Source organism: Sander lucioperca, chromosome 22 (assembly GCF_008315115.2).
Source record: "Sander lucioperca isolate FBNREF2018 chromosome 22, SLUC_FBN_1.2, whole genome shotgun sequence".
Lineage (NCBI taxonomy): Eukaryota > Metazoa > Chordata > Actinopteri > Perciformes > Percidae > Sander > Sander lucioperca.
The window spans coordinates 13,971,647-13,985,787 of NC_050194.1; the positions used below are offsets into that span (position 1 = coordinate 13,971,647).

Consider the following 14,141-nt stretch of genomic DNA (forward strand, 5'->3'; position numbering starts at 1 on the left):
CAGAGAGACAATGGAGAGGAAAAGGTGAGTGTCTCGAGTGAACAAGACACTGGAGAAATGGGTCTGTGTGTGTGTGTGTGTGTGTGTGTGTGTGTGTGTGTGTGTGTGTGTGTGTGTGTGTGTGTGTGTGTGTGTGTGTGTGTGTGTGTGTGTGTGTGTGTGTTGTGATGGGGTGTTAAAACAGGGCCCCTATAGGAGCCACAAAGTTACCTTGCAGGACCTGCTTTAGTTTTACTTTACTGGTGCTGACATTGGCACTTCTGGGGGCCATGGAGGTCTGGAGCCACCTTGCCCGACTGGTGCTGCAGACTTGTATTTATAAATGTTAATTGATTAACGTTGATTTGTAATGCAAATCACCTTTAGGGTCCCTATGGGTAAAGTCATAGGTCTAATGACAATGAACCATGTGCTAAGATTTGAATGTTTTTGCATAAGAAACATATACATTATTTTTGAACACTTTATAATAAAACAATCGGTTTTAACCTGAATTAAGTACATGTATTGTTTAATTAGCCCACATCTAAAGCTGTATACATGGTGTGCTGTGGACGTGGAGCTGCCCTCTCCTTGGCTACCAGGAAGTGATTGACACACACCCACAGGATCGAGGAAACTGAAACATAGACACGCTTCTAAAAGGTGAGTAAACAAGAAGCATGTGGAAGTAGGAATAGGTCTGTCCTTGCAGTTTCTTTTACGTTAAAGTAGAAACATATTTCAAATGGAAAGTGAACTTCATGAGTCAGATTTCGGGCAAAGGCGCAGACGTTAACACGGATGGTAAAAGACGTTAACGCCTTAAAAACAGTTGGCAAATTATTAATGGCGATCTGTTTGGCATGTTTCCAAATAAATATAAACGAGATTTGTAACGGTGTAATAGACAGTTTTAAAATGATGAAATTCGGGAAGTGAACAATTTCCTTGTCGCAACCCGGAAAAAAAACAAATTTGGCCTAACATGACAGACACAGAGCCTAACGTGTAATTACTTCTCCATAAACTGTATAAACATAGGCTACGCAGTAATACATGGGGAAGTAGGCTTAATTATTTATATTATTCGATTTTTTTGTCTATGTTGCAGGTCCAGGTCAAAGCAGCCTGAGATGTTGAAATGAAGATTGACGAAAAGATTTTCACCTATTTTGAATCTTGCACCTCACAAGTGGACAAAGAAGGGTACCTCTACAAGAAGGTAGGACACTTTAATGAAAACAATGTCCACATTTACGAGGAGCTAGACCACAAAAGCTCCAACAACAAAAGTAAATTGAGGTTTTAAAAACACACCCACCACTTTGCTTGCAATATTTGAAACATTATCTTCATAACTTTATTTGTAGGTAGCTTTCAAAACAAAGTTACAAAGTGCTTTACCGGGGTGGGGGGGATTAAGATTAAAACATTACAGAGCTACAATTAAATAAAATCAGGCAAATAAAAGTACATGTAAGGAAATAGAAAAATAGCTTTGAATACTTTATTAGTTATAGTTATTAGAGTTATCGGGAAGGCTGTCAATCCATACAGCTTTCAAAAGAATGTAACATTTTACATTTCTAAACCCATAGAAACAATCAAAAACAATTTCTACTTCACTTTTTCATTATGTTTCATTATATTATTATCACTTTTTTCATAAATGCAACATTTGACCTCCCAGGAACCTCCTTATTTCACCAAAGGAGTTGTGTAAGAAGTTGAGTAAATGAGCAATTGGTAAGTGAGTCCGTAAACCACAGATGGCACAATTGTCACACAGGGCGAGATAAAGACTTCCTATCAGAAGCGCTGGTGCGTGCTGAAGGGGAACCTCCTCTTCTACAAGGACCGGCCGGCTGACCGGGACGTGACGGGAGTGATTGTTCTGGAGGGCTGCACCGTCCAGCTGTGCGAGTCCGAGGAGCAGTTCGCCTTCTCGCTGGTGTGGAGCGATCCGGGACTGCGAACATACAAGTTTGCTGCAGAGGACCAGGCCAGTCAGGAGAGCTGGATCAAAGCCCTGCTGTCAGCCAGCCACAGCTACCTGGCCCTGCTGGTGATGGACATGGAGAACAAGTACAGAGGTGAGAGACAGAGAAGCTCAGTGTCTCTCTTTTTTTTTTTTTTTTTTTTTTTTATCTGTGGGTGAAAGAGAGCTGCCTTTGTTCTACAGAGCAGCTGTGTGAGGCATCACTGTTTACAGCCTCCACATCACACGCCATGTACTTAATGGTACATCATATGCAGATGTTACAATCTCACAAAATCCATCTGTCAGTATGTGCAGGAATTGTGAACAAACAAAAAAACTTTATCAAAATGGGTAAACAAAACTGATCTGCAAAATGAGGGCAGTGTAATGTGAGCAGCTTTAGCGTCTGTAAATGTAACTTCAGCTATTTGGTTATTTATGTATATCTCTCTGCTTGTCTTTGCTCTGTACTCAGATGCATTAGGCGAATTCTCCAGTGAACCAGCCAACCCTTTCGTCACACCAAATTTCAACACTGCAGGAGCGGCATATAATCCTGCAGCCTATCAGAGGACACAATCGTCACCGCTACCTTTGTATCCAGCAGCAGGTGTGGGAGCAGGACAGAGTCTGAGCTCCAATCAGATGCTTCAACCTCTGACCATTTCATCCAAATCAGCCAGTAAAAGATCACCCAAACTCTGGTCCAAGAGGAATGCAAACGTGGTGCCTGTTAACACTCCTGCTCTGCCTTTGGGGGAGTGGTCAGGGGTCTGTTTAGGCTCCAAGGAGGAATTTACAAAATTGCATGAAGATTTTGGAAAAGAGGTGAAGGAACTGATTGCTGATTGGCTGAAAAGGGGACAAGGTGATGAAGTTGTTCAGGGTGAAAACTTAATAGATTTTGGATAATAAATGTAAAGTATACACTGTTTAAATTTCAAAGCTATTATGTAAATAGGAACAACTATTGTTGAGATATATTTGTTCATATTTGATGTTCAAGAGCATACTGTTTCTTTTTTAATTATTATAAATCAATAAATGATCTCATGCTCTATTGGTCTTTGTTACTTATTACAGTGAAGTGATTTCTGAAATTTTAGTAACAGGTCACACGCCATATTTATTTAAAGACACTAACACCAACTGCAAATGTGGCCTCTAGCTAAATGATCTTCATGTACTCTACGTAATCCATCTAGTCTATCTAAATCTACCTAATCAGTCAGGCTGTATCGTTAAAGTAAGGGATAATACCCAACAAGTTTTACGTTCCATGATTGCAGAAATGAAAAAAAGAAGAAGAAATGGTTACATAAAATCAAATAGTTTAATACCGGCAATCAAAGACCTGCATCATTTGTGTTTGGTTTTACTGTTACCAGCATTTAATCCACACCTGCCAGTCAATCCTGTCATGGTAGTAAAGGTTTTTGTACAGTTACCAAAAAGATACTTTTCTTAAACCTTTGAGATATATAGCCGTCCTTCTCTACAAAAAACATTTTTTTCATTTGGAAAAAGAAGCTAAAGTTCTTAAATGTTCAATGTTGTCCAAACACCAACAGCTGAAGGCCAAAAAAAAAAATCTGAAATTTGCCAAATTCTGATTTTAAATCAGCCCGTAATATCAAAGAATAAATTAACAGGACTATGAGACATTTGATGCCAGCTTTCTTGCTTGACAAATGCTTGTTTTTAATAACAAATTGAGGTTTGATACTGAGCCCTGTTATTCAGTCATCAAATGATATTGATCGCTTAATTACCCAATTTGTCTTTGTACCAGTGAATTTAAGTTCCCAACCATGTTCACCTCAAAGCAGGCCAGTGACTGTGTGTGGGTAAAAAAAGGACCCGCAGTTGTATCGGGGCAAAGCTGGCCAAGAAGGGCGAAGTCTGTCAAATTTTAGAAGAGTCCAAATGGCTGAGAAAGAGAATGGTGGAGGGAGGCAGCGCTATTTCAGTCTCTACAGCTGTCTTGTTTTTAGGGAGTTGACAGAGCTTCGTCTCTTTCTCCCTCTGTCACCTTTAAGCACATACTTGAAGTGGCTTTTCTGCTGTTCACGCCCTTCTTTACTGATTATTCCAGTAATCAGTGGCGGGATCTTGGATCAGATAAAATCAACATAAAAAGACGTGTTGGTCCCTTAGGCCTACGAATGAACGAAGTATCGGTTCATGCTGGTGCTGGATCCCAATACATACCTTAGCTGTACATAGGCGTGATTGATGGCAGCCTATGGAGCTCATATATGGAGTTTAGTGGGTGGGCCACTGTCCTGTTCTGAAGCAACTATACTAGGAACCTCCAGGAGCAACCCAAATTAGTGCACCCATGGTGGGAAAGCTGTCTATTTTGTCTAATCATCATTTCCTGATTCCCATTACAGATGTGACTTATTGTCACAAAAACATACATTAACAGGTCCTCCTATTACAGAGAAAGATTCAGTATTTTGTACAGTACAGTACAAATTTCTCAGGCATGTGCTATTAAAAAATACTTTTTGTTAACTGCCAATATCTGAACTTTGTCTTGGTTTTTCTGTGTATGGCATGTTGCACTTCATGAAAACATGACAACAGGAAAAAGAAAACAAGCAGGCTACCATGAAGCATTTCCTGCGACACGTGTCCATATTACAGGACTGTTTACATTTCTCATTGATGCAAGGTCAGAGTCTGTAGAGGCCTAGTAGTCGCGTGTCATTGCTGGAGCTGGACGAAAGTCCATCAGCCAACTGTTTTCAAGTTTCATGACTGTTAATAAACCCTGATGGTAACTACTGATCTTGTAGTGGGCTCAAACCTCGACCTGACTTATCATTTAGACAGGTGATGACTTCAGGATATGGTATCTATGAGTACATGTTGGCACCCTGAGAAACTTGAGGCTGCTAATTACCGATAATCCTATTTGTGTGAGTGTGTGTGTATCGAGGGAGTAAAGCAGGAACAACCTGTTATCTTACGCCAGGTTTTGTTCTCTCACTGTGGATATAAAAGAAACAAAAATAGCCACACAAAGACTCTCAGTGTGTCAAGATGAAGAAGGGTACAGGGGTCGGATCAGTTGTCCCTCAGCATGTCCTGTCTGTCAGTTTTGCCATATTAGTCCACAGAGTCCAAAGTCAGGCCTGTGTGTTGGCATTAAATTCACCTCATTCCAAGACCCATGGGGCCTATTTTGGAGCATCGGTAAGCCGATCCGACCCGCCACCTCTTTACTCCTCCCTCTTTCTCTTACTTTCCCTCAGCTCTGTTTTCCTGCCAAACCTGATGGTGTGGCTAAAGTTAGCCCCTATGGGCTAGTATATAAGACCCCTGGGTTCCGATGCATACATGTCAGTCACATCGGCTTGGCGTAGGCTTCTCTTCTTGACCAACAACAACCCCAAAAACTTGAGAGATGGTGAGTGTGGCCATGTTCCTGGAAGAACAATCTCTAGGGATCTAGGATCTTCTCAGCACTAAACTGATGAGATGAAAGCATCACTGATACATTTGCTATCTGGATTACCAACAGCCCATGAAGCAGTCTCTTGAGCTGAGCCTACCAAACTGTGGATTTGGACCCAGTGTTAACTTGCTGGCTTGAGCTAAAGTTTGGCTAAGTCAAACCTTAAACATGATAACATTCTGAAATACAAAATGTTTTGGGATCACTGGCTTATTATTGTAGTCCCCAAAGCCATTACATTGTACTAAATTGGGTGATAGATTCAAAATTGATAGATTTCTTTTATAGGAAAAATTCTCTTTCTTCACACTGTGTGATGAAAACGTGTGATTTCTTTGGCAATTTGGAAAAAGCCACCAGATTCATTGATTTAATTAGACATTTTTGGAGCATTCTTTCATTGATTTTAGCCACAATACAGATGTAGAAGTTACTGAAACAAACAATTTAGGATTCCTTTGTACCTTTTGTTTTTGACCTCACATAGGGCATCCTTGACAGCCTTTGTATTTTAGTTAGCCAGGATAACATCATCTGAGAGGGAAGTCTGTTTGGTTGATGTTTTGTATGTTAAAAGTGTATTTTACCTTTCTTTTTTTTTTTCCAGGCACCCAAGAAAGCCAAGAGGAGGCAGCAGCAGGGTGAGGGTGGTTCCTCCAACGTGTTCTCCATGTTTGAGCAGAGCCAGATCCAGGAGTACAAGGAGGTAAAATTATCTTCATCACATCTCACATACTTAAAAACTGAAGTTGTCTAGCAGTAAGAATTAAGGTCCTTCTACGCGTGTGAGAAAAGGGACATTCTGTACACTGCAATAACTCCATGTATCATTTGACCTCAGACTTAACATGAGGAAGCAATAGACCTGATCAGGTGGCTGCATGAATGCAAGAATGTCCTCATCAGCACGACAGGACAGTAAATACGTTTTTCCAATGACATCAGCTACCTCAGAGACTCAAAACACTCGCTCTGTGACCCCACTGGAATGCCGCCCAACAGCTGGTGGACAGAAATCAAAGCAGGAAAGAGGGGCTCAAGGTGGAAAGAACAAGAAAACATTGAGGTCCTAATTTTGAGTTGAGTCTGCGTTTAGGGAAGAGAAAGAGGAACAAAATGTTTTTTTTTGTTACCTCAAGAAATAATTGGGATGTAGCACTTTGCTCAACATGTAAATTAGTGTGATTAGATTTAAAAAAATAAAATAAGGAGTCTCTCTAGGGCTTTTCTCTCATCATACAGATATAAAGAAAAGAGAATACAATGGCGACAGTAGCATAGCTGAAATTGCATTGGGGACAGGGTGATCCCATTTAGTCACAAGGCAAACAAATAAAGGGCAGGGGGGGTTTGACAGCTGTAATCAATACCTTCTCCTTAAATGTCGCAACAGGCTTGTCTCACATTCCGAGACCATTTTAACACCTTAGAAAGACAAGTGGCCGACCAGCTGCCAAGTCCCAAAAGGTTTGCAATGCCATCTTTGGTTTCACTTGGTGCTACGCCCAGCTATGTGGAACGGGAGGTGGAGAACGACTCCACATTTACACGTTTATGTTGGCAGACTATCTCAAGCAAATAATTATCATAGACAAGTCTTTTGATAAGGACTTGTGAGAAATCTGAGGATCTCAATTTTCACTGTTTTAATTACTTGTAGTTTAGTTTATAGTTTGATGGCTTATGAGTGTCACCTGAGGAGGTGGTGAACCCTTAGTGTAGCCACGACAAATCAATTTCATTTTAAATTAAAGGTTTTATTTACTGACTAACCTCTCCTCTCTTACCTAACTGTCCCTGGCAGGCTTTCACAATCATTGACCAGAACAGAGATGGGATCATCAGCAAGGATGACCTCAGGGACGTGCTGGCCACCATGGGTCAACTGAACGTGAAGAATGAGGAGCTGGAGGCCATGGTGAAGGAGGCCAGCGGCCCCATTAACTTCACCGTCTTCCTGACCATGTTCGGCGAGAAGCTGAAGGGTGTGTTTGTTGGCCCATACACTCAAGCAATACAAGTCTCCTTTGCTTGTCACTTTTTTTGTCTTATTTCGTACATTTTCTCCAAATAACATGCTTGATATAATTCAGGATTCTTTATTTAAGTTTCGTTTTTTTTATTCTTTATAATTGAGACTAATTGGCTGCTTTTAATCTCTAGGTGCTGACCCCGAGGACGTTATTGTGAGCGCTTTCAAGGTCCTGGACCCAGAGGCCACTGGCTCCATCAAGAAGGAATTGTAAGGACTTTTACCTTTAACTTATTGTCTATCACAACACCTCTTTGTGGGATGATTTTGAATCTAGATGGACCATCTGAGATTCATTTTTCTCCATTTTCCCTCTCCAGCCTTGAGGAGCTCCTGACCACCCAGTGTGACAGGTTCACCGCTGAGGAGGTGAGCTGATCCGTCTTTGTCTTGCTCATATTCCCATTCTGTTATTAGTTGTACAAGGTTGTAAGCCGTTTCTTTAATCTCTCTCCTGCAGATGACCAACCTGTGGGCTGCTTTCCCCCCTGATGTGGCTGGCAACGTGGACTACAAGAACATCTGCTACGTCATCACACACGGAGAGGAAAAGGAGGAGTAAAATCCACCTCTCTCAATATCGCTACCTCCGTTCAAACCCGTGCTCGAACCACCATCTACTCACTCCCCTCCTCTCCGACGATGTGGCTTCCTTGCACACTTCCGTGCCCCAGCGGCCCACTCTTTCCGCTTGCCAGCTCACTACGAAAAGACTTGTGTCCTTTATCGAGATACTCAGTGAGAGGACTGAAGGCTGTAGGGGTTGTTTGTGTGTGAGTACCAACAGGGAGACATGGGATTATTTTCAATAAAAATAATCTTGTGGCACTGAAACACTCTCTCCATCTCTGTCCCTGCCTCTTGTTCCTCCTTCTTTTCCCCCCATCGCTCAGTCTGTCCTGTGTTGAGGCCAGCAGTGCATGCATCTAAAACCTACATGCAGCCTACATACACTGGACTGTATACAGCGGCCAGTCAAAAGTGTCTCTTGGGTGATGTGGTGCATGTAAGTCACTTACTTGAAACAAGTAAAGCAGCCTGACCCAAGTGGTGTGTTAGTCTCAACCTTACACAGATTGTTTCATGGATTTGTCTCTTTGTTTGTAATAGAGAGGAGTGCACATTAAAAGAGTGGGAGTACTGTACTATAATAGTTTGCCTACCCCCCTTTTTTAATCTGTCTCTCCCTCTCGTAAACACAGGTATGAAAGGAAAAGTTGCAGTGAAAAAAATAGTAAAGCATGATTTTCTTTAAAAAAGAAAATCTTGTGAATAGAGAAGGAGATGGTGAAAGATAGTGAGCGCGAGGCAGGAAAGAAGTTAACAAAAGTAAAACGTCTTTGTTTTTGACTCTTCTCCCTCCCTCTCACTGCTGTTTCTCTCCTGTTGTTGTGATTGCTTCTGTAACAAATAAAGACGTACAAATAAAATCCACTATCTTTTGTATGACACTGTGTCTGTTGGCTTAAGTGGGGGCGTGGGTGGGAGACAGCACCGACTGTGGCTAGAGCCCTGTGTAATATGGTGAAGCATTATCAAGGTTTGGATGGGATATACTTTTAAAAAATGGTCGAAAATGAGTACTGGTCAAGTCTAAAATGTGTCAAGCTGAACTGCAGTAAAGTATTTTTTTCCAGGTAGTAGCCTATCAACCCATGACTCTAAAAAATAAAAAATAAAAAGTGCAGGACAGAGGGACAAAATAGTGGAAACACCTAACAAAACAAGAATAAATATCATTCAAATATATGAACCACAACACTGCTGTTACTGGCCCTCAAATTTGATCTAGACCATAAATCTCCAAACTCATATTAAGTTATGGTTGGGATATTGAGGCAGTTTCTGAAGCTGATTAAATTCTACAGACTCATCAACTCCTGAAACTTGAGCAAGGGACGTTATTTAGTTTTACCCTTTAGCTGTTATAGAGCCCCTCATTGGGGGAGAATATACCTGCAGAGCATCTAATGCCAACGTTAGCATTTGCCTCAAAGCAGCACTGTACCTCAGTACAGTCTCAAAGAGCAGCTAGCACGGCTGTAGACTCTGCTTCTTTATTTCAGAAGTCAGATTGTTTTCTTATGGGTTTTTTTTCCCCCAGGGACACTTTTCTTTCATCATTTCTCTTTTAATGGAGCATGTAGTCACTAACCACTGTCCCCTTCACTCCTCAGACAGTCACTATCATTACATATAGAAAATGGATATTGACAATATGTGTTTCTGTGTTTTTTTAAGTTCATCATATGGGCTTTTTGCTTTTGGTCCACCTGTCTGCATTCCAAATCAATGTGCACAACTGAATAACGAATTTTTAAAAAAATTTCTGCCTAAGAGAGCTAGACAAGTTATAATAAGTTAATTGTAACTTTGCTCTTTACTTCATGGCTCAAAATAAAGGAAGTAAATGCTGTGATAGGCTACTAATGTTGAGAGGCTGTGGAAAGTGACTGATCATGAATGAGTGTGTTAAGTTAGACACTGAGAATTATATTCAAAGCAAGATACTTTTTCCACAAAGGGGAAGACACCTGTTAATGTTACACTGTATCTGACACAATTCCATGACCGTGAGGGAGGCATATACAAAACTGTTCCTTTTGCTTGACTGACAAAGTAGCCTATATGTAGCTGACAGTTTTAATCAGTCTGTTTTATATATTTTTTATGTATTTTGCAAATAACATATTATTATTATTATTATTATTATTATTATTAGTAGTAGTAGTAGTAGTATTATCATTATTATAATTATTATCACCAGTTCCTTAAGAGTATTAAAAACCTATGTTGTAGTAAACGAAAACTTATATTTTATCAATGATTTATACGCATGTAAAAAAGTATAGATCAATGAATCACGTGACGTAGTGACGTTGTCATCAAAACAGGAAGTGAAATATGAAACAAAACGTTTTGCCTTCGGAATAAAATCTACCAATATTTCGCTTTACATTATACCGGTTCGGAATCCAGCAAATAAGTAGGCTAATAAAAATAAAATAATCGAAGCTAAGTGTTTTATTACTCAAAACAAAAAACTTCTACAAACACCTACCAGTGAGTGATCGGATAAAAAAGAGAAAGTTCTCTGCGCTTCTGCAGACCACAACAATCCGGTGCAACCAAGGCTGGACAAAAACGGCATAAAGTGACAAAAAATAGCCGGTGCAACACAGATGTCTTCTTACTTGATAATTGTATTACTTAAGGTGCAAAACAGTGACTAACGTTTCGATGTAGAGTTGGCATACATCAGACTCTGATGAAGATGTAACTCTACATCGAAACGTTAGCCACTGTTTTGCACCTTAACTAATAAAATGATCAAGTAAGAAGACATCTGTGTTGCACCGGCTATTTTTTGTCACCTACCAGTGAGTGTTTTATTTTGCAAATGGCGGTCGGAAACGATGTGCGATTGTAAAACTTGACCCATAACAGAGGACAGGGGGACACTGGATATACTGTACTGTAACCGTAAAACATTTCAGGTCCGGTTTGTCGCCACTAACTAGGCATGACTGTCTGGTAATGTGCACAGTCAGCTGTGAAAGCCACCGATGTCGCTGCCGTCCCGCCGTGCCTTTGAGAGTCCTGCCGGGCCGAGACTTACCAACATGGCCTCAACGGTAACGTTACCCCGCTGCACATCTGTCAGACTCCCTGCTGTGGCCACTGTAGTCCTGCTCCTAATGTCGGTGACCACTGTACAAGCATCTCAAGGCGACAAGGAGCCGGTCTATCGAGACTGTGTGAAGCAATGTGTCCGGACCAACTGCACCGGAGCTCGGCTACGCGGGTTTCAGTCTGCCCAGCCGCAGTACATGGCGCTGACAGGTGAGTGGTTGTTGTTGTTGACGGTGGTGGTAGGTAACATTAAGTTAAGCTACCTTAGCAGTCTTTAGATTTCTCAACAGTGTAACAGTTACCCACTGTACTTAGTGATAATAGCCGGCTAAATTCATCCATTACTGTCTTTTGACAACAGTTAGCTAACATTCACTATGTGTTTATTCATCCGTGTAGCTACTCTCTGCTGAAGCTTCTTTACTGTCATGTCTACAATGTGACTTTTAACGCATTAACGTGATATTTTCTCGTCTTTGTTGTTTCATGGGATATGGTACTATTTCACAGCCTTGAAAGTTGAAATCCAGTTTTTCCTGGCTGAGCAAAGTGTCACAAAAGGCCTGTTGTAACTGCACCCTCGCCCCATCATTAACAATTGTATAGTGTGTGTGTGGGTGTGAGTGTGTTTGTGAGAGGAAGCAAATGAGATCCAAATACTATCCAAGAGAAACTGAGAAGTAGTGCTTCCTTCCCCCCAGCTGCAAATGAGTAGGGCTGCTGCCACTAACCATTATTTTATTTTCTCAATCAATCAGAATCGCAATTGAGAACCCAAAAGCTTGTTTTGGTCGACCAACAACAGTACTCCAAAAATATTTAATTTACATTGATCTAAAACAGAGAAAATCAGCAATTTCTCACATTGGAAAAGCCAACCAGAGGATATTTGGAAATTTAAGCTTAAACAAATGATGTTCTGGTATTCAATTAATTGTATCAGCTCTTTACAGGCAATTCAAATTTTTTCCAGATGTTTGTATTGTTGCATATTCGTACCTATTGAATTGAACTTGACCCTTTTGGCCTACGCTCCTCTCTCTCTGTTCCTGTGTCCCAGGTTGGACATGTCGTGATGACTGTCGCTATCAATGCATGTGGACCACGGTGGGCCTTTACCAGGCCGAGGGGTACAGAGTCCCACAGTTCCACGGCAAGGTTGGTGCTTCTTACAGTGGCCAGTATGTGTGTCCCAATGAGCTTAATTACAAAATCTTACCCACAGTTATTCTGTGTTAGAGAGGATGCTGGGTTCTGTCCTCTAAAATAGCTTCTAAGTCTGATTACTTAAATCAATAGATTATATTAGAACAAACGTCTCTTAAGTGCTCCAGTGTTGGTTTCATTTTAACCGATTTGAGTAAAATGTGTGAAATTAAGTAGTGATGTATTCTATTTGTCATAGTGGCCATTTGCGCGCTTCCTGTGTTTTGAGGAGCCAGCTTCTGCCCTGGCCTCTCTGCTGAATGGCCTGGCTTGCCTTCTTATGCTGCTGCGCTATCGAGGCACGGTGCCTCGCCAGAGTCCCATGTACCACACCATCAACGCCTTCTCTCTGGTGAGACGGAGAAAATGAAAGAACTTAAGATACTGTAAATACACCAATACTACTATGTGTCTACACGCATGACAAAATGAACCATGCGTATTTAACAGGAGCCTTTGTGTTGTTTTAGGTATCTCTTAATGCCTGGTTCTGGTCCACTGTGTTTCATACCCGGGACACCTATCTGACTGAGGTAATGCTTGTTGACTGCCTAGATACTTGTAAAGCTATTTTTGTCCACTTGATGTCAGAAAAAAAGGTCATAGCAAAAAGAATAATTGGATTATCAAGTTTTTATGACCAGCCTGTTAACAAAGAGTTTCAAAGTTGCACTTGCAACAGAAACAGAGCAGCATTATGCATCCTTTCAGAGTTTTGTTTCTGTATACCTGACTGATGTCAAATGAATAATTTCTCACCTTTCAGCCTCAGTTCGGTCCACTTACCCCAGAGAAAAATGTCTGTTCAGTCAGCTCGTGAGCTGGCAGCAGCTGATGGCTGTTTACATGGAGGGTTGGTGAGAGCCGTTGGGACTCAATAAGCAGACCAAAACAATGAGCTGAGCGAGGCTAAAAGCCGGCTCTTCACATAACAGGCAGTCAGTTGATTCAGATACCCCTTGATGCAGCTTCATTTTCTACAGAGTGGAGAACTGCTAAAATATCTTTTGAGCTGACAGACCGCATGCTAAGATAAGTGTTCCTCATTATTGGCTAATGAGCTTAGCTAATCAGTAACATCCTAATGCCATTACTGACGAGCCCTCTAGCTGTTTGCCGTATATTTTCAGTAACATGCAAGTCTTTTTTCCTCTTGATGTTGATTTCTCCTGTCAGTAAATGTGTTTCTGGCCTCTATGTGATATTCTCTTCCAGAAAATGGACTATTTCTGTGCAACAGCGGTCATTCTTTACTCAATTTACCTTTGCTGTGTCAGGTAAGCTCTAAAGCAGGTATTTTACAAATGCTGTCATTTGTCCCATGATAAAAGATGGAAATATGGTCGTAGGAGAACTAAAATCACATACAACTGTATTAATCATTGGCCCAGGTTACATTTCTGTTGTATGTTTTTTTTTTTCAAATTTATGATAAGAATTAGTAAATATTTATTTCAACTTCTGTCACTGATGATGTCAAAAAAGCATCTGGCACTAACGTAAAATGTATCTGTTATAACACTTCCTGTCAATTCATCAATTCTGTTCACGCTCTTTTCGTCAGAACATTGGGTCTGAGGCGACCTGGGGTGTCCAGCATGGTGGGAGTCCTGCTCATCTTGGCCTTTACCTCGCATGTGTCCTACTTGACCTTTGTCAGTTTCGACTACGGCTACAACATGGCTGCTAACGCCACCATTGGTAACAGCAAAAGTCACTTTAAAGTTCACATTTGTTTGGTCGTAATAGCTTATTTTCTAATAGTCGTGTTGTTTTAAAACGTTTTTCTATAGCTGCTTTGTACTTGTTTTTATAATATCTATACTTACCGGTACTTAAAG

The 14,141-nt window shown here is 40.9% G+C and overlaps 3 protein-coding genes and 1 long non-coding RNA gene across 8 annotated transcripts in view; all 4 read left to right on the plus strand.

The window, feature by feature from the left end:
- The first annotated feature begins 537 nt into the window (after nt 1–537).
- LOC116061529 (sesquipedalian-1-like) lies at nt 538–3,023 on the plus strand. 4 transcript variants are annotated; one of them, XM_031315787.1, is made up of 4 exons: nt 538–645; nt 1,094–1,204; nt 1,772–2,075; nt 2,439–3,023. In XM_031315787.1, exons 2-4 carry the CDS (start codon nt 1,124–1,126, stop codon nt 2,873–2,875), a joined length of 822 nt encoding a protein of 273 aa, XP_031171647.1. In that variant the 5' UTR covers nt 538–645; nt 1,094–1,123; the 3' UTR covers nt 2,876–3,023. The 4 variants fall into 4 exon arrangements, with proteins under 4 accessions (XP_031171647.1, XP_031171650.1, XP_035853694.1 ...); XM_031315790.2 differs by having other exon boundaries at nt 585–641; nt 1,084–1,204; XM_035997801.1 differs by lacking the exon at nt 538–645 and adding an exon at nt 763–786.
- LOC116061530 lies at nt 1,211–1,618 on the plus strand. Its single transcript, XR_004107733.1, has 2 exons — nt 1,211–1,452; nt 1,523–1,618. It is a non-coding gene; the product is annotated as an uncharacterized LOC116061530 (long non-coding RNA).
- Nucleotides 3,024–5,142: 2,119 nt separating the features above from the next.
- mylpfb (myosin light chain, phosphorylatable, fast skeletal muscle b) lies at nt 5,143–8,907 on the plus strand. The gene is made up of 6 exons (XM_031315590.2): nt 5,143–5,381; nt 6,037–6,135; nt 7,234–7,414; nt 7,593–7,671; nt 7,782–7,830; nt 7,922–8,907. The coding sequence occupies exons 1-6, from the start codon at nt 5,379–5,381 to the stop codon at nt 8,021–8,023; spliced, it is 513 nt and encodes a 170-aa protein (XP_031171450.1). The 5' UTR covers nt 5,143–5,378; the 3' UTR covers nt 8,024–8,907.
- Nucleotides 8,908–10,850: 1,943 nt separating this feature from the next.
- The window catches only part of pgap3 (post-GPI attachment to proteins phospholipase 3), a 4,670-nt gene continuing 1,379 nt past the window's right edge, over nt 10,851–14,141 (plus strand). Inside the window, exons 1-6 of one of the 2 annotated variants that reach the window (XM_031315591.2) lie at nt 10,857–11,304; nt 12,155–12,252; nt 12,500–12,652; nt 12,771–12,833; nt 13,516–13,577; nt 13,865–14,001. In XM_031315591.2, coding sequence (XP_031171451.1) covers nt 11,028–11,304; nt 12,155–12,252; nt 12,500–12,652; nt 12,771–12,833; nt 13,516–13,577; nt 13,865–14,001 — 790 coding nt within the window. In that variant the 5' untranslated portion in view covers nt 10,857–11,027. The other variant, XM_031315592.2, reaches the window with a different exon arrangement.

Bases quoted from the DNA above. Each gene is read 5' to 3' on its own strand.
- LOC116061529 (XM_031315787.1), top strand. From the start codon at position 1,124: ATGAAGATTGACGAAAAGATTTTCACCTATTTTGAATCTTGCACCTCA. The intron at 1,205-1,771 runs GTAGGACACTTT...ATTGTCACACAG, and splicing joins AAGGGTACCTCTACAAGAAG to GGCGAGATAAAGACTTCCTA. The intron at 2,076-2,438 runs GTGAGAGACAGA...CTCTGTACTCAG, and splicing joins CATGGAGAACAAGTACAGAG to ATGCATTAGGCGAATTCTCC.
- mylpfb (XM_031315590.2), top strand. The intron at 7,415-7,592 runs GTGTGTTTGTTG...TTTAATCTCTAG, and splicing joins GTTCGGCGAGAAGCTGAAGG to GTGCTGACCCCGAGGACGTT. The intron at 7,672-7,781 runs GTAAGGACTTTT...TTCCCTCTCCAG, and splicing joins GGCTCCATCAAGAAGGAATT to CCTTGAGGAGCTCCTGACCA.